This window comes from Mus musculus, chromosome 7, assembly GCF_000001635.26.
Source record: "Mus musculus strain C57BL/6J chromosome 7, GRCm38.p6 C57BL/6J".
Classification (NCBI taxonomy): domain Eukaryota; kingdom Metazoa; phylum Chordata; class Mammalia; order Rodentia; family Muridae; genus Mus; species Mus musculus.
Window position 1 is genome coordinate 44,605,076 of NC_000073.6, and position 27,056 is coordinate 44,632,131.

At 52.3% G+C, this 27,056-nt stretch overlaps 1 protein-coding gene across 8 annotated transcripts in view; it reads right to left on the minus strand.

Annotated features, from left to right (window-relative positions):
* Positions 1-727: 727 nt before the first annotated feature.
* Positions 728-27,056, minus strand: part of Myh14 (myosin, heavy polypeptide 14) — a 65,070-nt gene continuing 38,741 nt past the window's right edge. For all 8 annotated transcript variants that reach the window (XM_030242996.1, NM_001271540.1, XM_011250903.2 and 5 more), the window contains 22 exons: positions 26,476-26,584; positions 25,639-25,770; positions 24,782-24,988; positions 24,185-24,322; positions 23,690-23,813; positions 23,393-23,564; positions 21,937-22,149; positions 20,289-20,433; positions 19,891-20,097; positions 19,245-19,349; positions 19,003-19,155; positions 17,901-18,149; positions 16,663-16,875; positions 11,025-11,237; positions 10,270-10,431; positions 9,218-9,346; positions 8,567-8,655; positions 8,360-8,483; positions 6,448-6,656; positions 3,360-3,468; positions 1,556-1,728; positions 728-1,288 (listed from right to left, as the gene is read on the minus strand). In XM_030242996.1, the coding sequence (XP_030098856.1) occupies positions 1,135-1,288; positions 1,556-1,728; positions 3,360-3,468; positions 6,448-6,656; positions 8,360-8,483; positions 8,567-8,655; positions 9,218-9,346; positions 10,270-10,431; positions 11,025-11,237; positions 16,663-16,875; positions 17,901-18,149; positions 19,003-19,155; positions 19,245-19,349; positions 19,891-20,097; positions 20,289-20,433; positions 21,937-22,149; positions 23,393-23,564; positions 23,690-23,813; positions 24,185-24,322; positions 24,782-24,988; positions 25,639-25,770; positions 26,476-26,584 (3,529 nt within the window). In that variant the 3' untranslated portion in view covers positions 728-1,134. The remainder of the gene's footprint in view (positions 1,289-1,555; positions 1,729-3,359; positions 3,469-6,447; positions 6,657-8,359; positions 8,484-8,566; positions 8,656-9,217; positions 9,347-10,269; positions 10,432-11,024; positions 11,238-16,662; positions 16,876-17,900; positions 18,150-19,002; positions 19,156-19,244; positions 19,350-19,890; positions 20,098-20,288; positions 20,434-21,936; positions 22,150-23,392; positions 23,565-23,689; positions 23,814-24,184; positions 24,323-24,781; positions 24,989-25,638; positions 25,771-26,475; positions 26,585-27,056) is intronic.

The following is a 27,056-nucleotide window of genomic DNA, read 5'->3' on the forward strand; positions in this document are numbered from 1 at the left end:
GGTTGGTTAAGTACTAGCATTAAGAACTAGTACAGTTAAGAGCTAGTACAGTTAAGAACTAGTACAGTTCAATCCTAGAACCCAGGTAGAAGTTCAGCATGGCTGAGTACATATGTAATCAGTACTGGGGAGGTGGATGTGTGTGTGTGTGCCAATTTAGCCAGTTGGCGAAATAGGTTTCAAGAACAGAACCTGTCTCAAAAAAAAAAAAAATCAAAAATCATGTGGAGGGGTCTAGAGAGATGGCTCAGCCATTAGGAGCCCTTGCTAATCTTGTAGAAGGCTGGAGTTCTGCACCCAGTGTCCAGTAACTTCAGCTCCTAGGATCTGATCTTTTGAGCTCCTTGGGGAGTTTGTGCCCTGGAGTCCTAGGACACAGGGAAAGTGTGGACATGCAAGGTGAATGTAAAAACCCTGTCTTCGCTTTTGGATTACCAACCGGAAAGTCAGAATGTGTGTGGCTTGGATCCTGGTTCAGACTTCCTGTGTCCAGAGGCTAAGCTCAGCCTGTCTGTGCCTATTTCTACTACTCTAAAAGGGCTAGGAAGACGTGCCTCTCTCGGCAATGCGCAAAGATGCTGAGGGCACAATGGTTTGCCTAGCATACAGTAAGACACCTTTAATTCTATTGTATTGTAAATGCCCTGTCCCTAGGAAGGATCGCACTTACTACAGAAGCTGAAGAAGTTCTTCATGCTCTGGGTCCCAATTAGAAACGCAGCCATGGTGAAGGGTCCAGCCAGTTTATTTCTTTAGTGTCTGGAGCATGAGGGGCCATGAGCATTACCCTATGAGCACACAGACACCCCACTTCCCCCCAAAAAAGAGGGCAAGATACTGAGAGGGGATGGAAGCACCCTGCCTGCCCTCTCCAGGGGACAGGCCTGCTGAAAATAGGTGCAGACAGGACATTCTTGACATCCACGTTCAATTTTGTTTCTCTAACAAGAGAGACCATCATGGCCTCCCTCCCACCCAGCTCCTTGGTTTGGGGCCCCCAGTGGGCAGGGGTCCTGGGGTCCCAGGAGGGTTCATCAATGCCAGAAAGTGCCAGAGGACAGTGCCATTTCAAAGTGCAAACCAGGAGGGGCACTGGAAAGGGCTCTGTCCTTGGGGCATCTAGGACAGACTGGATCATTGGGGTGTGGCAGGGGGCGGAGCCTCCGGCTCCTGGCCTGGTGCAGAGCCAGGTTCAGCTCCTTCAGCCTCTTCCTCGTCAGAAGCCACGCCCTCTTCCAGCCGGAACACCTGGCGCACAGTCCGTGTGGTGAATGTAAGTGGGCCACGCCTGTGGGAGGAGAACGTACAAGTGAGAGAGCCCGACAAAGATGCAGACCGAGATGAGAACACAGATACAGAAAGGATAAGATGGAGACGGGAAAAGCTGCGATCCAAGGCTGGTAAATGGGCAAACAGGTGCAGACGGCGGCACCTGAGCAAGACTGCAAAGCACAGGTGGAAAGTCCTCCCCTCCCTAGGGTCCTATCCTGTACTGGCCATCTAGGCCAGGTCCTGCACGCCTCTCCAGGATGATGCCAGCAAGTCGGTAGCTTACCGGAGCCTGTTCCTCAGCGTGGTCACCTCCCGGTTCATGGATTCTGCAGACTCAGTGACGTCCTCCAGCTCCCGCTGCAGCCGCCTCCGACCAGCCTGTGCCCGAGATGCCTCCTCCTCTGCCTCCTCCAGCTGCCTCTTGAGCTGCTTCAGCCGGAGGTTGCTTTTCTCCAGCTGGGTGGAGAGGAACGGGATCATCCCTATGGTGTCCCCGGTGCCTACTGCCACACACCCTATACTCCTCACACCAGCCCCGACCCTGACTCAGTCTCTCGTTTGCATGGCCAGGGCCATCTTGGGGGTGGAACAGCTGTGGTGACCTACTGAGACCTTCAGTTATGGCAACAAAGTATGCAGAAGACAGCTGGGTGTTGAGCAAGAGTGAAGGGGCTCTTAGCAATCCCACAAGGCGCAGGCAGGGAGTACCAGACCCTCTCAGTGAGATCTCCTGCTACACCCCACCCCTACTCCATGGCCTGTGGTCTTTGGAATGCAAGATCTTTTAGGAGGCAGTCGGGAAATTGAGAGGGGTGGGCCTCTGGGGCTGCAGTGTTTGTGAGCCATCACTCATGCTGGGGTGGGGTGGGGGGTTTGGTGTCTGTGAGTCACCCCTGTTCCTATAAGTGACCCCGATAAACTCACTGGCTCACCAAGCTGGCCTGATGGAACTAGTTCCTTGGGCTGTTGGTGCCCTGTCTGGTATAAACCCTTGGATCCTTGGAAGTCACGTGACTGCACTGGAGAAGTACTGGCACACTTGGAACTACCCCACCCCCCACAGCTCTCCCTCGGCTCCCCAAGACTGTCATAATTAAGGCCAGCCCTAATATAGTCTTCCTTATGTCCATGTCTCTGGTGAATTCCTTGGCCACACCATATTCACCCTGATCTGCGTAGACACTGCCACCTCTCCCCAGGGTAAGAACATGTATCATGTGACTGCATTTGTCTCATGTATCAGAGGCTGGCCTTGAACTCAATTTGTAGCTCAAGATGACCTTGAAAGATGAACTTCTGATGGTCTTGTCTTCACCTCCCAAGTGCACTGCTGGGTCGAAACCAGGGTCTTTGGTACACTAGGTAAGCACTCCACCAATTGGGCCACATCTCCAATCCCAACTTCATTTCTTATATTCTCTATAGATATACTGAACCATTCTGCTCACTTCATTTCCTCCAGGCCTTTGAACTTCCTGTTCTTTACATCTGGCTATTCTACCCCTGTGAGGTCTTATTCACACATGTCACATGTCACCTCCTTAGTCCTTCCCAACATTCAGTCTGGATGAGGCTCTCCATTCCTGTATCTTCATTCTTTTTCTTCATAGCCCTCAACAGAGTCTGGTATTATCTTTGTCTGGTTGTATGCATAGTAGTTTTCTTAGGCCAGTAATATGAGCCCTGTGAGGACCAGGACCTTCAGGAAACGTGCCAGCACCTTACTACAAATGCCTAGCAATGTGCCTGGCACAAAGGCCATGTTCAATAATCACCTGTGTAATAAACAGCAAACAAGGCATAGCTGAGCTTTTAAGGACACAGAGATTCTGCATGGGCATAGACCAAAATAGTCACATCTAGGCTCTGTCACCTACAGACTACAGGATCTTTTACATTGTTGCTGGTGGTTTGAGAAGGTGGTCTCTCACTGTAATGTAGGCTATCCTGGAACTCATAGCAATCCTTCTGCCTCAGTTTCCACCATAACTTGGATGACCCACTGAGCCACCTGCCAGGCCAGGGTAGCTGTTATTTCCTGGTTTTGATCCCACTGGCTACTATTTGTGGCGATGTCATCTGCTCACCTGGTCCCGGACCTGGTCAGCCACCCTGCGCTCTTCATCCACCTGAAGAACTACCTCCTTCAGCCGCTTCTCAGCTCTGCGTACCAGCTTGCCAGAGAGGATGCGCTCCCTAAAAAGAAGAAAAGTTAGTGGCCCAGGAAACCCTCTGTGATCATAGCACTGTGGGTGGCTGTCCCATCCTTGGGTCTCTTTCCTCTATCCTATCTTCCAGCTGCCTCCCACTCCGCCAGACACTGGCTGCAAAACAGCTAATGTTCTTAAAATGTCTCCTGTGCTGTTGATGGTTTTGAGACAGGGTCTCATGTAGCCTAGGCTAGCCTCAAACTCACTATGTAGCCAAGGATGACCTTGAACTCCCGATCCTCCCGCCTACATTTCCCAAGTGCTGGGATGACAGATATGCACCATTATGCCCAGTTAGTTTATGCAGTGCTGGGGATGAAGCCCAAGCCTTTGTGCATGCCAGGCAAGCATGCTACCCACTGAGCCCAGCCCCCAGCCTGCCTCTGGATGCAGAACAATTCGAATGCCCTCCATACTGAGGTGGAAATGCCAAACTGGAAATCAGGAATCACACCCAGACAAGCCTGTCTGGTCTGGTTTTCTGTACAGCACATAAGGATCATGGGCATCACATCTATATAGATGGCAGCCGGGCATCAACAAATGTGAACTGTTGGTGCTGTGGTCCATGGTGTCTCAACAGCCAGGGGATGCCTGCTGCACTGGGCGTTCCTCATGTGTCGGGCTTAGTGGTGAAACTGATGAGTGCAGTGTTTCTTGACAGGTATGGGAAGTTCCCTGACAGGAAACTCAGCCTCTATCGCCATTGCTTCCTGCTTCATTCATTTATTTACGTGTGTGTGTGTGTGTCCATGTGCTATGGAGGTCCGAGGACAGCTTGCGATTGATTCCCCGCTTCTGCCACGTGGGTCTTGGGAACTGTGTTTAGAACTTGGTGGCAAGTTCGCTAAGCCACCTTACCAGTCCTTTCTAACAAATGCTAATCTTTTGGCTGACTGTTGGGGGCACAGAGGCCCTTATGCACACAGATCACCAGTGAACCCAGAAGGCTGGGGGTGGATGTGGTTAACTTCCTGGTGACCTTTTTGCTGTCTGTGGTCACCCATCTTTTGCCACAGAGGCAGACCTCACCCAAATCCCCTGTAGTGATTATCCCAGACTTTCCTTCTCTAGACCATTATGTTTAGACCCCAGGTAAAGCATCCTTAAGGGAGAGGTCACATGTACCTTATGGCTGGTTGACCTCTATGCTATTGGTCAGAGACCACACTAGATCCTAGGCCTTTTAACTATAAAACCTTCCCTCGTGGTCACACATACTTTGTAAAGGACTTCAAAGTCACACCTTAAGCTTTATTGTGCACCCGGAGTAGGAATGATTCTTGCCTGCATACTTTTTCCCAAATGGAGCTGTTTTAAATGTGTGACAAAGAGCAGTCTGGTATCAGACTCCCCGAAGTCTGATCTAAGTTGACAAGGTCAATCTGAACCAGGTTTTCTCTCTCATGACTTTGCAGGGTGTGCTTCTCTGTCTGACACCTGCAGGGACCCCTCAGTTCACGTTTCCTTTTCTTTGGTTCGTTTTGTTTGTTTGGTGGGGTTGTTTTGTTTTGTTTTATGGGTCAGGATCTCACTGTGTAGCCTTGGCTAACCTGAAACTCTCCATGTAGATTAGGCTAGCCTCAAACATACAGAGACCTATCTGCCTCGGCCTCTGGATGCTGGGATCAAAGGCATGAGGCACATGATAATTACTTTTGATTAACATGAGACAACACAGAATCAATCAAATGGAGAGAGAGTCTCGATGATGGAGTGGCTAGATCAGGCTGGGCTGTGGGGCTTGTGTTGACTGTTAAATGAGGTGGGAAGACCCAGCCAGCAAGTGAGCAGCATTATCACTGGGTGGATTGTGTAAAAGAGAAGCCGAGCAGAGCATAGACATGCTGGAGTATGGCTGTGACCGGCTGCTTCCGGCTCATGCCTCCTTGACGTGCCCAAAACAACAGACTAGAGCCTACAAGCTGAATAAGCCCTTTCTCCCTTAAGTTGATCTTGTCCAGGTGTTTGTCGTAGCAACAGAGATAAAACTATCACCGTGTGGGGGGGGGGGGGGCGGGGGGAGCGTTGTCAGGGGACAACTTCAGGTGCCAAGTTCCCCTCTTCTGCCTTGTTGGAGGCAGGGTCTCTTAGTTCAATGCTGTGTATACGCTGTTAACTGGCTAGCAAGCTTGCCAGGATTTTCCCGTCTCTCCCTTCCATCTTGCTGTAGGAATGCTACATCACAGACACATGCTACCATATCCAGCTGTTCTGTGGGTGCTGGGGTTTCAAGCTCAGGGCCTCCCACTTCACAGCAAGTATTTTACCCCCTGAACCACCTCTCTAGACTGGCTTCTTGGCTCTATGAAGTGCTAACTACAACTGCTGCCATTCTGTGACCACAGGGGAAATACACAGACATTGACCCAGAGCCCAGCATCTTGTTATGTAGGAAAAAGACATTCCTCTTTGTGATGGTTTGACTGGGGTGGGGGATGAGGTCTCCATCCTTCCTGTTCCCACACCCTTGGCATGTGACTGAAGAAGCTGCTCCCATGTGGTTGTACACTTGAGCTATCACAAGACTTGTCCTGCTTATGGCTAGAGTGTCACAGTGCAAGCTCCAAGCCTCTAGAAGCTAATGACAGTGTCCCTTATTCTTCCGAGCCCAGCTCTGCCATGTAGGCAATCCTGGGTTAGCCTGCTGGAGGATGAGAGGCTGCGTGGAACAGAACCAAGTTAGCCTACACATCCTGGGCCAGGCCTTCCATGTGCATGAGCCCAAGGGAGCAAAACAATGGATCTAACCCTCCTACCACGGAAGACACACCAGACAGCCTAAGCAAGCCTAGCACAAAAGAATCTACTAGTTAGGGCCAAATTCAGAACAATAGACTTCTTTTAAAGTCCGTAAATTCTAGGGTATTTTGTTACACAGAAGTAGCTAGCTGCAACACTGTTGCATAGACCGTACTCTCCATGGACAGAGTTACTTCCATGCCAAAGGATGCTCCCTCCTTGCCTGCTCTCCTGCTCCAGCTGCTCCTCTGCCTGGGCCAGTTTAGACTCCAGAGCAGCGATCAGCATTTTCTGCCTGGCTCGGGCTCCAGCATCCTCTTCACCCAAGCGGGCCCGCAGTTCCTGGATCTGCCGCTCCAGCTGCTGCCGTCCACTCTCGGCCTTGGCTGAGAAACTTCGTTCGGCAGACAGTTCTGTGGTGAGGGACTCGACCTGCAGCCAGGAAGAAGATGGAAAATTGTGACGAAGCTGTGGCAACACCAGGTACCTCCTGGGACAAGCTGAGCTCCCGGCTGTTAAATGCACAGCACAGAGCCTGGTGGTACCAAGAACTCAACAATAGCCCTTGAACAAGCCCAGGGACAGCAATCCTCACCAGACTGCACCCTGTACTTTATAATGAACAAGAATGTTTTAAACTTATTTAAATGTACTCAAAATTATTTCAAATCTATTTAAATGTAGTCATAACATTTTTATCTAAGATAGGGTCTCATGTTACTCAGGTTGACCTAAAACTCCCAATATAACCGAAGATGAGTCCTGACCGTCCTGCCTCCCCCTCCCAAATGCTGGGATGACAGGCATGTACCACCACAGCTAGGTTCAGTTTTGCTATTTTAGTGAGTCCCAGAGATGGTCACAAACTTGCTTAAATGCTCTAAATTTGTGGCTGTGAACTATGGACTATTTCAGGCCCTTCACACTCCCCTCTGCACCAGGGTCACCTGCGAAGCCCAGGAGAAGGAGGCAGGCTCTGGCCCCGCCTGCCAGAGAGTCTGAGCCCTGGGTAGCACAGGCAGCAGAGACCTGGGGGGGGGGGGGTGATCTGAGAAATGAGGCCTCCATTCATAGCAGCTGGCAGATGTGTAGACTTGGCCCTGGCCCTAATAATAGCACCTCGACACCCTCGGCTTGCTCGGAAATCACAGGGCAGCGGAAGATACTTCAGCCCAGGCTGATTAAAGATCTTCACATCTCCGCCTCCCAGGGTACATTCATGAGCCCAGCAGCCCTCCTTTAGCCTTTAAAATTTTAATTGTAAATGAAAATGGTGACAGGGGTTGGCAAGAACTCAGTTGGTAGAGGGCTTGCCTAGGACACAAGGAGCCCTGGTTTCCCTGTACAGCATAATTTGATTTGGTGGCAAATGCCTGTCATCACAGACAGAGGCAGGGGTCAGGAGTACAAGGTCATCTGCAGGCTACATAAAGAATCCCTGGCTACAGAAGACCCTGCCTCAAACACTCAATAAGAAAAGAAGTGCTAGCCGGGCAGTGGTGACGCACACCTTTAATCCCATCACTTGGGAGGCAGAGGCAGGCGGATTTCTGAGTTCAAGGCCAGCCTGGTCTACAGAGTGAGTTCCAGGACAGCCAGGGCTACACAGAGAAACCCTGTCTCAAAAAACCAAAACCAACCAACCAACCAAACAAACAAACAAAAAAAGTGCCCCATATTGGGCCTGATCTGTTTTGCAAGAACACAGAAGTTCGCAGAGGACTGCCGTGACTTCAAGGCTGTATGAGGTTATTGGTGGGAGGCTGACTGACAATCAGAGCCCTATACTTCCACCTGCAGCGATGAGGGTCTCTTCTGGCTGAAGTGACAATGACAGACAAGGTGTGAAGCTATCCAGCCATACGCCAAGTGCTTGCTTTTTGTAGCCCTGGCTGGCCTTGAACCTGTGACAATTCCCCTGGCTCTGGAGAACTCTGAGGTTCCAGCTGAGCTTAATTACTGTTTCAAGTCCGTCTTAGCGACTTCAGACCTGCCGACCAATCAATGAGTCAAGTCTTCCTAACTTTATGAAAACCCACATCAAAGGTCTTCATATCCAATGAATCTGAGAGCTCTTGAAGGCTGGGGTGGGGGAGGGGTGGATCTGGCTGGCAGGGGATGCCTGCAACGCCCACCTGTAGCACTAGCTTTCGGTAATGGTCCTTGAGCAGCTCCGAGTTGTTCTGTTCTTCCTCCAGCTCCTCTTCCAACTGGCTCAGTCGCCCCTCCAGCTGCCGTTTTTCCTCCAGGGTGGCTGCCCTAGAGGGTAGGGTGTGGCTTCAGAGGATAGGCCTGCGAGAGGAGACTGCCCGGTCCACAGCCCACGGCTCCAGGACACTCACTTGCTAAGATTGCCACTGGCCACCTCCTCTGCCATCTCGTCTCTGTCTTGCTGGGCCTGCCTCCGGGCTCGGTCTGAGGCAGCAAGTTCCTACAAGGACCAGTAGGTACAGAGGGCAGAGGGGTAAGAGGTCAAGACACTGGTATTAACCCTTCTCTGTCCTTTGGGCTTTTCCTGCTGACTGTGAGCCTGTGAGCCTCACCCTTAAGGGAGCAACTTTCTTAGCGCTGGCCACCAATGCTCCTCCTCCATGTCTCTCATCACTGGGCCTCCTCCTACCCCCATGCTATCCACATGCCCTCCCTCCTACCCGACTGTGCCTTCTCTTCTTCTATGTCACCCCTGGGTCCCAGACTTTTTCTTCACTTCTGCCTCCTGCTCCTGACTTCTTGGCCTGTCTTCCTCGTCTTTCTAGGATTGGCCCTGGCAGTTCCTGCTCTGGTTTCCAAATATCCCCCAGGACAAGATCCCCAACTCTGGAAGGCAGAAGGCACCGGGAGCCACGCCTACTTCCAAAGTCTCCCCTCCCAAAACCTCCTGGAAAGCCCCGCCCATCCTCCAGAACCTCCAGTTAAGCCCCGCCCATCCTCTAGGACCTCCAGTTAAGCCACACCCACGCCGGGCCTCCCACTAGAACCTGCCCACCTCTTACCTCTTGCAGACGCAGCACCTCAGCTTCCAGCCCCTTGAGCTTCTTCTCATTTTCCCTGCTCAGGGTAAACATCTCGTCGCGGGAGCTACGCGTCTCCTCTACCTCCCGCCACAGCTCCTTCATCTGGACCTGGGTAGGTGCAGGTTTAGTTAAGCTGCGTCTAGAAACCCCACCCTTGAGGTAAGCACATTACGTGCAAGCAGGGCCAGGGCGAGCAGGGGCAGCACAGAGCCCATTGTCTGCCTCAGAGCCCGTGCGTGCTGTGTGCCCTTGGGCCAATTCCACTCCTTCTCTAAGCCTTAGTTAACCCCTTCTTAAAGTGAGTCAGAATAGAATATTTAGCCTGCGGCTCTGTGGTCACTACCTGGGAGTGTGAGGAGAGGCCAACACAAACTTTTTCTCCACCCACGGGGAGTTCAGCACTGCTATGAGGAGCCAGTGATAAAGAAGATGGGCCACAGTGGTAAACGTTATTGTTATTATTACATGTCTGACAAAGGGGTTAAACAAGAGCTCCTTTCTCTGGATGCTTGAACTGGCCCTTTTGCCTGCTACCCCATAGTAAGATACCTAACAGGCACCAGTAGGTTTAAATATCCTAGTATGGCCTAAGGGTGTGGTTCAATGATAGAGCCCTTGACTAGAGTCCCCCAGCGAAGAGCGGGGGCACGGCTCGTTGATAAAGCTCCTGCTTGGAATCGCCCCTAAGAGAATTATTCAAGGCGCTAGGTTCCATCTTCGGTGGCACTAAATTTATTATCTAATTAAATGATGAGTTTAGATTTCAAAGTCTAGCATCTAAAATGAGTGAAACGCAAAGATAACAAACAAACAAACACACATCAGAGGCCAGCATTTTCCAAGGCCACTAGCTAATCCAGCAACTGCTGCCAGTAAAGGTGATGAGACCAGACCTCCGATCCTGGATCCCTGGCCCCGCCCACCCTCGACCCGCCCCCCTCAGCCCTCCCACCCCCGCTGCTGGTGAAGGTGATGGGACCAGACCTCCGATTCTGGGTCCCTGGCACCTCCCACCCTCGAGCCCCCCTCACCTGCATCTTCTTCAGCTGCTTCACTGCCTCTTCCTTGCCCTGCCCAGCAGCAGATGTCTGCGCCTTCAACTCCTCCAGTTCCAGCTCCAGCTTCTTGCGGGCAGCCATAGCCAGTGCCCTCTGCTTCCGTTCCTCATCGCGCTCTACCTCTGCGTCTCTTAGCTGGGGGCAGGGTCAGAGAGGTTAGAGGTCATGGCACCCAGATTTCTCCTCTGTGACTCATCCTACCTTGGCCTTTTGGGTCCCTCCTGGCCTCTTCCCTCCTGCCCTGTTTTATATCTATTTCCTTTATGAGATTTAAAAGCTCCCCTCCCCGAGGTCACAGAGTAATAAGCACCGACTGAGGGAGAGGAGGCTCTTCGGTGGAGCAGATGGCAAAGCGTGCAGCCTGGAGTCAGTCACTCTCACTGCTATAAGCAAGCCCCAATCAACTCAATGGTTTACCAAAGCTGGACTGGAATCTTTTCTATGGTCACTCCATGTCCTTTCTATCAAAAGGAAAAGTCTATTTAAACTTCCTAAGGAAAAGTCTAGCCACATGTGCATCCACCGTGCTTGGTGGGAGGTGGGTGTGCTAGGGATTGCTAATATGCTCCCAGGGGCACGGGTGTGTCCCTGCCTCCTGGCAGAGCAGAGAGGTGGCTCTCTGGGTGGACAGCTAGTGGACCCTGGGGAAAATGCTCACAAAGGGGAACCCCCTACCCACATGCATCCGCCAGGGCTGCACAGGTGCACTGCAGCCTCTTGCTCCATACCTGCTTGGCCAGCTGCCTCCGCCTCTCCTCACCGGCATCATCGCGGCCCTGCAGGTCGCGTTCATGTTGAGCCTTCAGAGCCTGCACAGTCACCTCCAGGCGCAGCTTGGCATCCTCTGCGGCTGTCAGCTCATCCTCCAATTCTGTCACCTGTGTCCGCAGGTCACTGGCTGCCTGTTCAGCCGCCTTACGGGCTCGCTCCAGCTCGTGCACCTGGTGGGAAGGGGGAGTAAGTTTGAGGCCTGGGCCAGGATTAAGATGGTGTCCTGAGTAGAGGGGAGGCCAGAGTGGTAGCTGGTAGAGAGGTCTAAGTGAGTTATTTCTCTCATTCACACGAGTTACTGAGTACCTACCAGGTCTCATCTTAAGTGATCTGAGAACATTTTATGAAAATGATCTGAAACATTTTAGTGTGTGATGATTGGTTTTGTTTTTTATTTGTTTTGATGTTTTGAGACAGGGTTTCTCTGTATAGCCCTGGCTGTCCTGGAACTCACTCTGTAGACCAGGCTGGCCTCGAACTCAGAGATCTGCCCCGCTTGGGTTCTAAAATTCCTATTGTGACACAATCTAGAATCACCCAGAAAGAAAGTCTCAGCGAGGGGCTGTGGGTGGCACCACACCCTTGGTCTGGGACTCGGGCTGTATTTTAAAAAGGGGGTGCATGTATTCACTCTCTGTTCTTGACTGTGCATGTGACCATCTACTTCTCAGGCTCCTGCCTTGACCCTGCCAATGATGGAGCAAAACCTGGAATTGTAAGATGAATAATCCTTTCTCCCTCCCATTGCTATTGCTGGGATGTCACTATGGCAGCAGAATCAGAAACCCAGCTAGAAGAGTGGGTACCAGACAGGTAGAAACCCACTAGTCCAAACCTTCTGAATTTAAAAAGAAAACTGCTTGGGGATGGGGGGGGCAGTAGGGTGTGTGGCAGTAAAAATAAAAAACCCTAGCAGGTGTGTCGAATCTGTAGCCCACTGGCATGTTGCCTGACAATGGATACAGTTTGTTACAAAATCATGCACTCAGGGATAGAGAAATGCCTTAAGAGTTGATCACACTGACTGCTTTTCCAGAGGATACAGGTTTAATTCCCAGCATCCATATGGTAGCTCACAACCATCTGTGACTCCAGTTCCAGGGGATCCAATGCCCTCTTCTGGCCTCTGAGGGTACTGCATGTACGTGGTGCACAAAAGCAAACAGAGGCAAACTACTCTCACACATAAAATAAATGCATTAAGAAAAAACTTGAAAAAAAATCAAAGGGGCTGGAGAGATGGTTCAGTGGTTATGAGCACTGCCTGTTCTTCCGAAGGTCTTAAGTTCATATCCCAGCAACCACATGGTGGCTCACAACCACCCGTAATGAGAACTGACGCCCTCTTCTGGTGCATCTGAAGACAGCTACAGTGTACTTAGATATAATAATAATTAAAAAAAAAAAAAAAAAAAGAGCACTGGCTGCTCTTCCAGAGGTTCTGAATTCAATTCCCAGCACCCACAAGGTGGCTCACAACCATCTACAAAGGATCTGATGCTCTCTTCTGGAGTGCAGGTGTACATGCAGCAGAGCACTCATACATTTAATTAATTACATAATTAATTAAGCATAACAACCCAAAATCATAAAATTTCCTTAAAGATAATGAGATTTGTGTTTCCTTTGATTTTTGGTACAGTTAGTTCTAGAGACTGAACTCTGTGGATGACAGTATCTTACATCGAGGTGAGGAGGGTGGACTTGCCTATTTAAGGTGATAGAAGGAGAAAAAGACCTTCTTGACATGACTTTGTTTCACAGTCAAACACAGGTGAACTAAACCTGTAAAACCACCTCCAGCTGAGCCAGAAGGCACCCAGGAAACCGGAGCACACTTCCTGTTCAGACCCTGTGAGGTCTCAGCACCCACCCACGGCTACTCTCTTCAGAAAGCAGCCACAATCCCAGGCTCTTCCTGACACAGGCAATAATCCTGCCACGACCTTGAGACTCTTAGACATCTTTCTCTGTCACTGTGGCTGCAACCTTCCCTAACTGCACAAACCCATGACCATGTTGAATTTCCATTTGTGTGTGTATGCACACACACGTGCCACAGTGTCCAAGTGTCCATGCACAGGCTAGAGGATAACAGGCAGAAATCAGTTCTCTTCCTCCACCACGTTGGTCCCAGGAATCAAACCATGGTCAGCAGCCTTGGTGGCAAGCACCTTTATCCTCTGAGCCATCTCGCTGAACCCATCCTTGAATTATATTTGACTATTCACAATGCCTTGAAACTAGGTCATATGGGATGGAACTCATCCATTGTTCTCGTTAGCATTGTCAACTTAGTCATCTGAGAGAAGAGCCCTGACTAAGGAATTGCCCAGACTTGTCGGTGGGCACATCTGAGGGAGGGGGGCTGTTTTGCTTATTAATTGATACAGGAGAGCCCCGTCCACTATGGGCAGCAGCATTCCTAGGCTATATAAGAAAGTTAGCTGAACTGGGCAGTGGTGATGCATACTTTAATCCAGGTGGCTCTCTGTGTTCAAGGCTAACCTGGTCTATCGAGTGAGTTCCAGGACAGCCTAGACTACACAGAGAAACCCTGTCTCGAAATACAAAGAGAAAGAAACTGAAAAGAAAGAAAAAGAAAGCTAGCCGAGCACGAGGTGGTGAGTGAGCCAGCACGCATGGTTTCTGTCCAAGTTCTTCCTTTGAAGCTCGGTAGGCTTCGTCATAGCAATGGAAAGGCAATGAGAACACGCTTGAAAACCGATTACAGCAAGAAGCCCTCTTCCTTCTCCAGAATGTAAGGCTTTCTCCCCTCAAGACCCCCACTGTGCTCTAGATGGAGGGTCCCTTCTAATGCTCACCACCTCGCCACCACCTGCCTATAGCCGTGAGCCTACACTTCTCCCTAACAGCGCTCTTATGAGGTGTAACATTGACTCAGCCTTCTTTATACACAGCTGCTTTTAAATATATAATTATTGGAGCTGGAGAGGTGGTTCAGGGGGTAAGAGCACTGACTACTCTCTTCCAGAGGACCCAAGTTCAATCCACAGCACCCACATGGCAGCTCACAACTGTTTGTGACTCCAATTCCAGAGGGCCTGACACCCACACACAGACATGCAGGCAGATCACCAATGCACATGAAAATAAATCTTTTTAAACAGTTTAAAAAGACACACTGCTATTGATATTTTAAAATAAAATAAAAATATTTTAAAATAAAATTTAATTTTTTTTAATTTTTAAATTGTGTGTATCTATGTTTGTGTATGGGTATGTGCATGTGTACATCCAGTACACATAGAGGCCAGAAGGGGGCACCAGAGCCTCTGGAGCTGGAGTTACAGAGGGTTTTGAACTGCTGGTGTGAGTGCTGGGAACAAAACCCAGAGCCTCTGCAAGAACAGCCAGTGCTCTTGACCACTGAGCTGCCTTGTCAGTTCCTCCCAATTACAATGAATGCACTATCTACTTCCATTCTTCCCTCAACTTGGGGGGTTTCCATGTCTTCCAGGGAGGCAAAACTCCAGGCACCAGATACAACCTGTGGGAGACTCTGCTTAGCTGTCACCTCCTGGAGAAGCTGCCTTTGCCCTTTAGCCCTGCAACTCTAGCTGCTGCCAGCTGCTTCCATGACAGTCTCCTGGTTTCGACCTGCTGAGCACAGGCTCCACATCCACCGCGTCCCTATGCCAGTGACCCACACTGTCAGCTGAGCTTAGAGGTGCAGGCCTGGGCGCAGGCAAGAGCTTGTGTTTAATAGCGTTCCTATTATGTATATGTGAGTGGCAATCATGTTCTGTGTGTGACATGTGGCTGGCAAGATAGGGTGGCACATACCTCAACACACAGAAGGCTGAGGCAGGAGGATTGCTAGGAGTTTCAAATCAACTTGAGATTTAAAAAAAAATGGAAAAGCTGGTTGTTGTAGTGCATGCCTTTAGTCTTGGCATTTGGGAGGATCTCTGAGTTCGAGGCTGACTCTACAGAGCAGTCCCAGGACTACCAGGGCTACACAGAGAAACCCTATTTGGGAAAACAATAAAAATAAAAATAAAGAGCCAAACAAAACTGTGACTATGTGTGTGACTGAGTGTAATGACATTTTTTGGTCTCTTTATAAAACACAGGACTATTACAAGAACGTATTTTCGTTTTAATCCCCGGCATGGGGATTTGTGGCTGCTTCAGATTGTCCACAGCAGGTGACTATGATTTGCCTCCTGCTCTAGCAGAGGTGTGATTTTAGCAGCAGGAAATAGTTTTTATGATTGTGTGACATTTGGAATTTTGGGGACTATTCAGAGGGTGTATAAATGCTAGAGACCCGAGAGGCTGGGTAGGTTGTTGGTTGTTGGTTGTCAGTCATGGTTTGTTAAGCAGTTGTGCAGAAAGAACAAAGAACAAGAAGAAATTAGATATCCTGACAGAGAAGATCAAACTTGCCCCAAGGAACTTGATGCCCCTGATAAGCAGGAAGTAGTCCAACAATATCATCATCCCCCTTTTCTCTCCTATCTAGTCCTAGGGGGTTGAAAGAGAGGAGGGAGGGTAGAGAAGGGTGGAAGAAAGAAGAACCCACAAAGTAACCAAAGTCTAGCTACAATTCGAGAATTCTGTTCACACCATGCAGGTGTGCATAGAAAGCCCATTTGTGATTTGGTAAGCAGAGCGCTTGGCTATGTGAGCACGTGCCTGCAGTGTCTGCCCTGTGAGCACATGCCTGCAGTGTCTGCCCTGTGAGCACATGCCTGCAGTGTCTGCCGTGTGAGCACGTGCCTGCAGTGTCTGCCGTGTGAGCACGTGCCTGCAGTGTCTGCCGTGTGAGCACGTGCCTGCAGTGTCTGCCGTGTGAGCACGTGCCTGCAGTGTCTGCCGTGTGAGCACGTGCCTGCAGTGTCTGCCGTGTGAGCACGTGCCTGCAGTGTCTGCCGTGTGAGCACGTGCCTGCAGTGTCTGCCGTGTGAGCACGTGCCTGCAGTGTTAGCACATGCCTGCAGTGTCTGCCGTGTGAGCACATGCCTGCAGTGTCTGCTGTGTGAGCACATGCCTGCAGTGTCTCCTATGTGAGCACATGCCTGCAGTGTCTGCCGTGTGAGCACATGCCTGCAGTGTCTGCCGTGTGAGCACATGCCTGCAGTGTCTGCCGTGTGAACACGTGCCTGCAGTGTCTGCTGTGTGAGCACATGCCTGCAGTGTCTCCTATGTGAGCACATGCCTGCAGTGTCTGCTGTGTGAGCACATGCCTGCAGTGTCTGCCGTGTGAGCACATGCCTGCAGTGTCTCCTATGTGAGCACATGCCTGCAGTGTCTGCTGTGTGAGCACATGCCTGCAGTGTCTCCTATGTGAGCACATGCCTGCAGTGTCTGCCGTGTGAGCACATGCCTGCAGTGTCTGCCGTGTGAGCACGTGACTGCAGTGTCTGCCGTGTGAGCACGTGACTGCAGTGTCTGCCGTGTGAGCACATGCCTGCAGTGTGTGCTGTGTGAGCACGTGACTGCAGTGTGTGCTGTGTGAGCACATGACTGAGTGTGTGCTGTGTGAGCACATGACTTCAATGTTTGCTAGGTGAGCACATGTGTGCGCTCACAAACCCTCCGTCCGCACTGTGCCCACAGCCCGCTTACGTTCTTGCCCACGTCATCCTTGCTGCTCAGCAGTGCTTCCAGCTCAGCCCTCAGAGCACGGTTCTGCCTCTCCAGCTCCTCCCGGGCCTCCTGCTCCTCTTCCAGGGCCCGGGTCAGCGACAGGGCCCGGGCCTCTCGCTCCCGGCCTTCGGCCTCTATCCGTTCACGGTCTTCCACAGCCCGTAGAACTGCAGCCTTCTCCTCTGCCAGGAGCTGCAGAGAAAAATGCAGGGGGAGATGGGTTGATTAGAAGGAGGATTGGGAAGGGAGGAGGAGAGGGAGGAAGGAGATACTCGAGAGAGGCAGAGTTAGAAATAAACACACATACACAAAGACACATAAGAAATAGACAAGGAGAGACAGCTAGCTGGCTTGCCCTGCTGGCCACCAAGGCTGGAACTATAGATGGCCACCACACCCAGCCAGCATTTACATGGGTGCTGGAGAGGCAGAGCTGCTTCCTTCACTTTAACCAGGAAGCCACCTCACCCACCCTCTGAAAGTCTTCTAATCAGCTAGAAAGACATGACCTTCACTGTAGACACTGGGGCTGGAAGCTCCCATCTGTAATTGATGGGCATTGCGGGCAATGGAAATGTAGGCAGGGATGGTTGAGACGGGCTCTGACTTGTTTATGCCTCCCACATGCTGCCGCCATGATATTCTGACTCACAGAGCTGTCAGCAATAGCACCAATGGCGGAGCGACAAACCCTCCAAACCTGTGAGCCAAAACAATGCTTGTTATTTTCTAAGTCAGCTGCCTCCAGGGTCTGCTACAGTAACTGAGCGCTGACGGACACATGGACCTTTGGCATCTGCAATGATTATTTTAATCCTCCAGGATGTGGAATCCTTGATATCATTCATGCTTTCTAGATGGGTAAACTGAGTCGGAGATGGGCGCAGCAACGCCCAGGACAATGAGTCAGGATGCAAGCACCCTCAGGGTGGGAGACAGGACTTTGTGTACATCATTGTTCAAACTGGGACACTCAAGCAATGGGCGATAGGCACAAGTAGGACACTTAGGGTGGCCTGCTTTGTAAATGTGTGTGTGTGTGTGTGTGTGTGTGTGTGTGAGAGAGAGAGAGAGAGAGAGAGAGAGAGAGAGCGAGCACCTACCTGGCTGACTTTAAAACTTATCTCGAATGTCCCCTCCCCTAGCAAGTTTCTCCCAGTATTCAAATGGGTTTCTGGTTCCTCAGGGTAGCCAGCTGGGTAAACTGAGGCACTCACCTGGTCAAATTTCCGCTGCTTCTTCTCCAGTGTGCTCAGGAGCTGCTTCTGCTGCCCCAGATCCACAGTGGCATCGTCCAACTCCTGCTGCAGTCGGCGCCGGGCTCGCTCCAGTCGTTCTACAGCCTCAGTCTTTTCTGCCAGGCGCTGGGTCAGGGTCTCTGCCTCCCGGGCTGCACGGCGCCGAGCCTCCTCCCCAGCCTCCAGCACCGCGGCCTCTTCTTCCTGGCGGCGCCGCCATTCAGAGAGCTGCAGGGAGAAGGGTGTAAGGTGACAGCTGTGAGTGACTGTGGTGTGGACTTCTGGCACGCCATGTCCTGGGTGTCAACTGAAGCCTTTAGCGGGAAAGACTGACCACTGGGCCCTCCTGCCTTACAGCAGTTGAGAACTATCAACCTAGCTCTTCCAGGGTACTGGCACCCTCAGCATGATCCAGCACTCAGTCCAAATGAGATTTGCCCTTGGATCCCCACACCAAAGCGAAAGTGACAAATGCTGAGGAAGAAGAAGAAAAGAAGGAGGAGGAGGGATAGGAAGAAGAGGAGAAAGAAGAGGAGGTGATAATCTGGGGAGTCCACAGGATGGGGAAGAGTGTCCATTGGAGATGGGTTTTGAAGTACACATAGGAGCCTGCCAGTGCAAGGCTCATTCATTCATTCTGCTGGCGTCTCTTAAGGCTTCCTATACAGATCAGGGTCAGTTATTTGAAGGGATTCAATCTGGTGGGGAGACACAAGGGTAGAACAGTCACAGCCTAAGGTGGCCAACATTTAGCCAGAGTAAAACAGAGGGTGGATGGGACAAGCGACCAACTACAAGGGAGGGAAGCCCCTAAGTCTGGAAGAGCAAAGGTCTGCAGACATTACTGGGAAAGACAGGCAGAGGCTCTGTCCAGGGTGCTGGCAGCCACAGCAGGCTGTGAGGAAGAGCCCTTGAGCTACCTATGGAAAGAGGAAGAGCTTCAGGGTGGGCAGGGCTCACCACCCACACTGTGCATTGTCAGAGTAGGGAAGTCAGGGGCAGGCATGGCAGTGGGGCTTCAGCCAGGGAGACAGATGTAAGCAGCATGGGGCATGGTCCCTGGACGGGTGTGACTGCCCACCTGGGCCTGCGTGCTCTGCAGCTCCCGGCCAGCCCGTTCCCTGGCAACCACCTCCTCTTCCATCTGCTCCCGAAGCCCCGCCGCCTCGGCCTCTAGGGCACGCACACGGGACCCCAAGGCCAGCTTTGCCCTGGTCTCCTCCTGAAGCAGTTCCTGTGGGTGGAAGGGATGACGGGGGTCAGGTGGAGTCAGCGGCAGAGAAGAGGATGTGGGGAGGGGCGCGGGGGGACAAGCAGGGTCACCTGGGTGTCATGCAGCTGGGACTCTGCACTGCTCAGCTCCTTGCCCAGCCTGATGGCTTTGGACTCCGCCTCACTCAGGGCTGTGGACACGCTCTCAAGTTCCGCCTGTGGAAAGGAGATCATGAAGCTGGCCAGCATAGTTCAACACAGTGGGCTTTATTGACACCTCTGTCCCAGATCCTGGCTGTGTGCATGGTGGGAAGCCAGTGCCTGGCCAGGGTCTAACAGAACTGACTCAGAGGCCAAGTACTAGGAGTTTCCAGAGGAGAGGAACTTCTGCCATGTCACCAAGGTGGACAGACAGTCAATAGCAGAAACGAAAGGGGGAATACCATTCAGCAATGAAAGGGACGAGGGAGGGAGCTGGGTGTGGTGGCTCAGGCCACCTAGAACTTGGGAGGCAGAGGCAGGAGGATCTCTGTGAGTTCAAGACTAGCTTGGTGTACAGAGTGAGTACCAGGACAGCCAGTGCTGCACAGAGTAAACCTGCTTCAAAAACGAAAACTATTTGAGGCAAGTTAGACTGGGGTGGAGTCATCTTTTTTTTTTCTATCCTTGCTGCCCTATTTAGAGTGAAACTATTCACAGTCCACTCCCCACCCCCACCCACAGGGTTTGTCACATGACGCCCCGTGACCCCGCCTACCTGGGCTCTCTGCAGCTTCTCAGCAGCCTCAGACCGAGCCCGCTCCGAATCACTGGATCGGCCCTGGACCTCCTGTAGCTGGGACTCCAGGCGGCGCCTCTTCTGCTCACCCTCCTGTCTCGAGGTCTGCAGGCTGCTCAGCTCGGCCTTCAGCTCGGACACCTCAGCCTCCAGGGATAGCCGAGTCTTCTCCCACACACCTTTGCCCTGCGTGGAATGGGTGGGCTTGCTGAGCTCTACCTCAGAGCCTCCATACACTCAGCGTCATCGCTCACTCCTCATGCCCATGGCCTTTGGTTCAATATTTTCTTTGCACCAAGGATTCAGTTTAAGTAGTTATGCAATGAACACTTATTCAAGGCTATATCCCAGAGGGTGGCCGGTCGCTACCTACTCACCCTCCGGGCTTGCTCCAACTGCTCGGCCATCTCCACCAGTGCCTGGCTATGCCTCTGTCTCAGCTCCTGCATGGACACCTCATGGGCACGGGACTCCTCTTCCAATGCTTTCTTCAGCTCTGTCACCTCCTGCTCCCTCTTGGACCTTTGATGTGGGCAGGGGAGAGAGGACAGGAATTCAGAGCGGAGGGCAGTGGGATGCGAGGAGAACCAGATATGGTCTCTTTCTCCATTCTCGCTGAGGATGGACCCTGTAGTTTGTGCTTCCTGTGAGGGTCTGGATATGAAAGCTCCCCAAGAGCTCACGAGTCCCCATGCCTCCGAGCTCAGCTGGAGGCGCTGTCTTGGAGAATGGAGAAGCTTTAGGGCAGGGGTCCAGCTGACACAGGGAGGTAGGCGGAGGGTCATAGCCAGCCTGGGTTCCTGCAGAGTCCATCTGCTGTTCTGAGAAGATTGGAGCCAGCCCTACTGCAAGCTCCTGCACCACAGGCAGGACACACTTCTGCCACCGTGGAAGCCACTTCCTTGCCATGACATCATGGGCTAAAACAGACCTTCCCTCCCAAGTCACCTCTTGTCAGGTGTTTGGTTGTGTAACAAATACATTTCCCAGGGTATCTGGATGGTGATACAGAGGGGGGAGGGGTTGTCACACATCACTTCCTATTTATTCCCCAAACCCTTCTCAAAGGGCCATTCTCAACAAGGCCTTCCAGAGCACAGACTTGCCTTAAATCTCTTTTATTACTTATGTGTAAATTTGTGGGCATGTGCATGTGACTACAGTGCCCAAGGAGGCCAGAAGGGGGCGTCATATCTCCTGGAGCTACAGGAAGTTGTAAACCATCATGTGGTTGCTGAGAATTGAACTCAAATCCTCTGTAAAAGCAGCCAGTGCTCTAAACCACTGAGTCATCTCTCCAGCCCCTAGACTTCACTTAAGAGTTGGCATTGGGGCTGGAGAGATGGCCTAGTGGTTAAGAGCACTGACTGCTTTTCCAGAGGTCCTGAGTTCAATTCCCAGCAACCACATGGTGGCTCACAACCATCTGTAATGGGATCCGATGTCTTCTGGGGTTTCTGGAGACAGCAACAGTGTACTCAGATAAATAGAATGAATAAATCTTTTTTTTAAAGGTGAATGTCTGTGAATGTAAGGCCAGCCTGCTCTACAGAGCAAGTTTCAGGACAGCCAGTGCTGTTACACAGAGAAACCCTGTCTCAAGAAACTAAAAACAAACAAACAAACAAACAAACAAGAAAAGTTCTCTAAGAATGGGATAGTCTGAGGGCGAGGCTTGGGTCTGATTCTTCCATTCACACCTTCAGAGCTGGTGCCTCTGTGTGTGTGTGTATGTGTGTGTATGTATGTATATGTGTGTATGTATGTGTGTGCATGTGTTGTGTATATGTGTGTGTGTATATGTGTGTGCATGTGTGTGTATATGTGTGTATGTGTATATGTATATGTGTGTGCATGTGTATATGTGTATACGTATGTGCATGTGTGTGTATATGTGTGTATGTATGTGTATGTATATGTGTGTGTGTGTGTGTGTGTGTAGCCTCTGTCCTGATGTGCCCCACCTGCCACACCCTCCCTGTCCCATCCACTATTCTCCCACCCCTGCCCACCCCATCCCCTCACCGCAGCTCCTGCTGGGCGTTGGTGGAATCCAGAGTGTCCTCGAGCTCCCCACGTAGGGCCTCCAACTCCTCGCCCAGGTCCCGGCGCTGCTTCTCCGCCTTGGCCCTGGCTACCCGCTCAGCTTCCAGGTCCTCCTGAGCCTCAGCAAGGCCAGCCTGTGCCTCTCGCAGGGACTTGAGCAACTGGGCACGGGCACCACCCTCTTCCTCTGCCCTGTGGGTGTGACAAGGACCAAGGGAATTGGTTGGCACCCAGGCAGGCAGAGCTGAGGGTTAGGTTCAGGGTCTGGAGAGATCAGATGTGGGTTCAAGCCCCGAGTCTGTCACTGGTCATGTGATTTCTCGTCCCCAATCCTTCATATTCCTGGGCAGAATGCTACCCACAGTTCTCCTGGGTGATACCGGGCTCCTGCCATGCGCCCAGCCCTTTACCGAGATCTTTGGGGGAGTTGTTGCTCTTTTCTAGGACAGGATCTTTCTAAGTTGTTCAGGCTCACCTCATACACACTCATGGCAATGCTCCTGTCTCAGTCTCGCAAGTGCTGGGCCATTTAACTGCTGTGTTTACAGTGGAAGCCAGAAGTGCCCTCAAATCATTTCTCCATCTTTCCCTGCCCCCCCCCCCCCCCGCCCCAGAGACAAGGGTTCTCTGTGTAGCCCTGGCTGTCCTGGAACTGATTCTATAGACCAGGCTGGCCTCGAACTCAGAAATCTACCTGCCTCTGCCTCCCAAGTGCTGGGATTAAAGGCGTGCGCCACCACTGCCCAGCTTAAGTTCTTTCTTCCTTCCTTCCTTTCTTTCTTTCTTTCTTTCTTTCTTTCTTTCTTTCTTTCTTTCTTTCTAAGAAGTATTTATTTTATGTATCTGAGTGCACTGCAGCTGCCTTCAGACACACCAGAAGAGGGCATCAGATCCCATTACAGATGGTTGTGAGCCACCATGTGGTTGCTGGGATTTGAACTCAGGACCTCTGGAAGAGCAATCAATGCTCTTAACCTCTGAGCCATCTCTCCAGCCCCCTCCACCTTAATTTATTTAAAAAGATTTATTTTTATTTTATGTGAATGAGTGTATGTGCGCCATGTCTGCAGTGCCCATGGAGGCCAGAACAGAGAGTTGGGCTCCATAGAACTTCAGATACAGTCATGAGCCTCCATGTGGGTGCTGGGAACTGAACCTGGATACTCTGCAAGAACAGCCATTGTTCTTAACCACTGAGTTATCTCCAGCCTTCCTAATTCACATTTTATTCCTAATTCCATCTGCAATGGCGCTGTACCCACAAGCCAGGGTGTCTTGGAAGGCCTCACATGCAGTATGGTCAATGTGTTTCAAATAGGCACCACAGCTTATATGCAGTAGTAGCTCAATAACTGTGCGTGGAGCCCTTACACTTGAGGTCCCTCACATGCTGTGCCTTGGTGGGGGAGGCAGGGCCCCTCCTGGGGAGACCCACCTGAGCAGGGCGGCCTGCAGCTCATCCTCCTTGCGGCCCAGCTGTGCGAGCAGTTCCTCTGCCCTCTGCTTCTGCTCCACCATCTGCTCCTGAAGCTCTGAGCTCTCCCCGTCCAGCCGTCGCTTCAGCTTCTCTAGTTCCTGGCGTCCCTTCTCCTCCTTCTTCAGCCGGTCTGCGGGCACCAGGACAGGGGCTGACTGCAGACCGAGGCCTGGCACCATCCGCCTCCTCCCTCTGACCCTCTGCCTGCAGGTCTCCAGCATGCACACAGCCCACCCTGGCTCCCCGCTGCTTTACCTTCCATGTCTGAGATTGTGGCTTCATATTTGAGCCTCAGCTTGTTGAGACTTTTGACTTTCTCTTCCTCTTCTGCTGCCTGTGAGGAGAACTCAGCCAGCCGCTCCTCCAGCAGCCTCCGCTCCTAGGGACAAAAGAGACTCAGGACCCTTGCTTGCCTGCCATGTCCCCAGCATCTGCCCTTCCCTCCCTCCACCCTTCTCTCCTCTCCATCCTGGGGTCTGGACCCAGCCCACCTTAGGGACTCACGAATGGTATTAAGCACCAGCACATGGAGGGATATGGGCTGCTCTTTTGAACAACACTTCAGGACACCCCCAGGGGGCAGCGCACCCTCGCCATCACCCCTCCCCCCCCCCCCACACACACACACTCCTGGCTCACTGGACCAAGATCCCAGCAGGAGCCCATCTACCGTATCTTGCTTTGGTGTGCCCATGGTCCCCAGAGGCTTCCCCCGCTGACCCAGGATGCGGTGCTACCCAGAGGCCCCACCTTGCTCAGCTTGGAATTCTGGTCCTCCAGGAGCAGCAGGTCCTCCTCAAATTTCTTCATCTTGGCCTCTGTGGTCACCTTCTCCAGCTGTAGCTTCTGCCGGGCACCCTCCTCAGCTTCCAGGTGGCTCTCTAGCTCCTGTGGGGATAGAAGGAATGAGGACCCCAGAGCTGTGGCTTTACACAAGTCCATGCCAGAGGTGTGCAGCAAGCTTTTCCTTGCCTCCCCTGTTTGTTCATTCTTTGGCTTGACAACACTTACTGAGTGCATACCAGACACCATCACAGACCCTGAAGACGAGTAACGATTTCTATTCATGCACAAAAAGAACCCAATTGTCCCCTCAGTGCACACAGATTTGGGACAGTAGTCACAGGAGGGTGGCCTGCTGGGGGTCAGGGCTGAAGACAGATGCCTTCAGAGCTAGGAGACAGAGGTTGAATCCTGAGGAGGGGACTTAATTGAGGGACTCAGTGGCACCTGAAGCTGGATTCTAGTTCTCCACTATTTGAATGAAATCTATATAGTATCTGTGCTTTGGACCCTCGGAGCTGAGGTGTGCGGTGGGGTGGACAGGGGTGTCTGGGCCCCCCACACCTGGATATGCTGCTGCAGCCTCTTCTTCTCACTCTGCAGCTGCCGGCTGCACTCTTCTTCCTCGCCCACTCGTGCCTCCAGCTCTGTCACCACCAGCTCCAGCTCCTGCTTCCGGGCAGCCAGTCGCGCCCGCGTCTCCTCGGCCTCAGAGCAGAGCTCGGCTTCTGCTCGAAGCTGCTCAGCCAGGCGCGTGCGCTCCTCCTCTAGCTGTGGATGGCGGGTACCAGTCAGGGGCCCCCTCTCAGGCTGCCCCCACATCCCCACCTCTTACCTCTCACCACCCAGCCTGAGTGCAGCCAGACCCTGTCCCTTGAGCCCTGGCTTCGTCCCCTCATCCACACAGCTCTGCCATAGCTCCACCCAAAGACCCACACTCACCATTCCACCCGTAACCTTGCTGTTGGCATCAAAGCCATATCTCAAGGCCTGAAGACAACCTTGAACCCCAGCCCTGCCCCTGCGGCTCACCATAGAAATTCTGTCCATCACACAGGCTCTGCCTAGTAGCCTTACTTGCCCTCCAGGCCCGATCCTGATACAGGCACGGACCGGCACGCGCATGTACACACACACACACACACACACACACACACACACACACACACACACACACACACACAGACAGCCCCACCTCCTCACCCTCTTCATTCTGCCCTTCATATACTGTCCCGCCCCAAGCCCTACTCTTGACCATGCCCTTATATCCACCCACCGCTCCACAACCCCACTCGGTGGAAGTGGCTCCACTCAAAAGCCCCGCCCCTCATACCATGGCCACACCCACACAGACCCGCTGTCCGGCTAGGCCTCACTCCTTGAGTCACATGGCCTGCTCCTCACCTGTGCCTGCTCCTCACCTGTGCCACTCGACCCTGCAGTTCCCCCACTTCACGAGCGCTCTGCTGCTGCAGCTCCTGAACTTTCTGCAGCTCCTGGGCGCGCGCCTGCAGCACCTCATCCTGCCGTGTCACCTGCAGCAGGGGCTTCACCTAGGGAAGAGCACAGTGGTTCCAGGAAGGGGAATCCGCCACACGCTTGTGGCCTGTCACCCTTGCTGATGTAACGATCCCTGGGGACCCGAGGGTGGTCAGGAGACCACTGGCTTGTTCTGGATCCAGCTGCACCTGAAGCTGTCTGTTCTTTTGATTTGTTTGTTTGATGGTGGTTTTACATGTTTAATGGAAGTCAGTTTTCTCCTTCCACAGTGTGGGTCCTGGGCATTGAACTCACATTATCAGGCTTGGCAGTAAGCACCCTTAATCTGTTAAGCCATGATATTATACCCCCTCCCCCCCCCTTTTTTTTTCTGAGACAAGAGCTTATATAGACCTGGCCAGCATCAGACTCTATATGTAGCCAGAGATGACCTAGAACGCCTGATCCCCCTGTTTCCTGAGTTCTGGGATGACAGTTCTATGCATGTTGAGCAAGCACACTACCAACTGAGCTGCAGCCTCAGCCTAGGCCTCAACCCGTCCTCCCCAGTGTGCAGAGATTCCAGGCAGGTTTCACCCCCCCCACCCCCACTCCCACCCCCACCCCAGTGTCCTGTATTAGACCAGTTTAAATCGCTTGCCTTCTAAAGATTCCTGGGTAACGGGCAGGAAGATGGATTCCAACGCATAGGCACTGAGAACCGGGTGCCCCTCCCCTGCCCCGGGAGCTGAGGCGTGCGTAGGCGCAGCCTCCCTCACCTTGATGAACAGCCTCCACCACTGCCAGTTCCTGAGCTTGAGGTAGGCAGCACAGTTTCTCTGCATCACCCTCAGAGCACTCTGCTGCTGCTGCCGTCTCTGGAAAGCCCTGTGGGGGACACCGCTGAGAGTGGGCGCTGGCCCACAGGAAGCAGCCACTCTACACAGGGGTCTTGTGTAGCTCGGGCTCGGGCTGACTTTGAACTCTTGATGCTCCCACCTCCACCTCCACAGTGCAGGGATGACAGGTGTGCACCCCCATGAGGATGGGACCCACGGTCCCACGCACGCTCGGTGAGCCCCCTGGCCACTGAGCTGAATGCCCCCACAGCAGACTCGATGATCAATCTTACACGTCCTGCTCTTGGCTCTGCTCAGGCCTCAGCCTCCCTTCTTTCTTCTCAGTCCATCCTCACACACTGGCCCTGCCTTTGGCTCTCAGATCTCCACATTCCCCAGGGTCCCTGGGCAAGGTCCATTGCCCCCAACTTGGGCCTGGGCTATCCCTTCTACTAGCTATTTGTTCCGACAGGAAGAGCATGTTCTACATCTGTTTGCATTCTGAGACAGGCCAGGTGCCC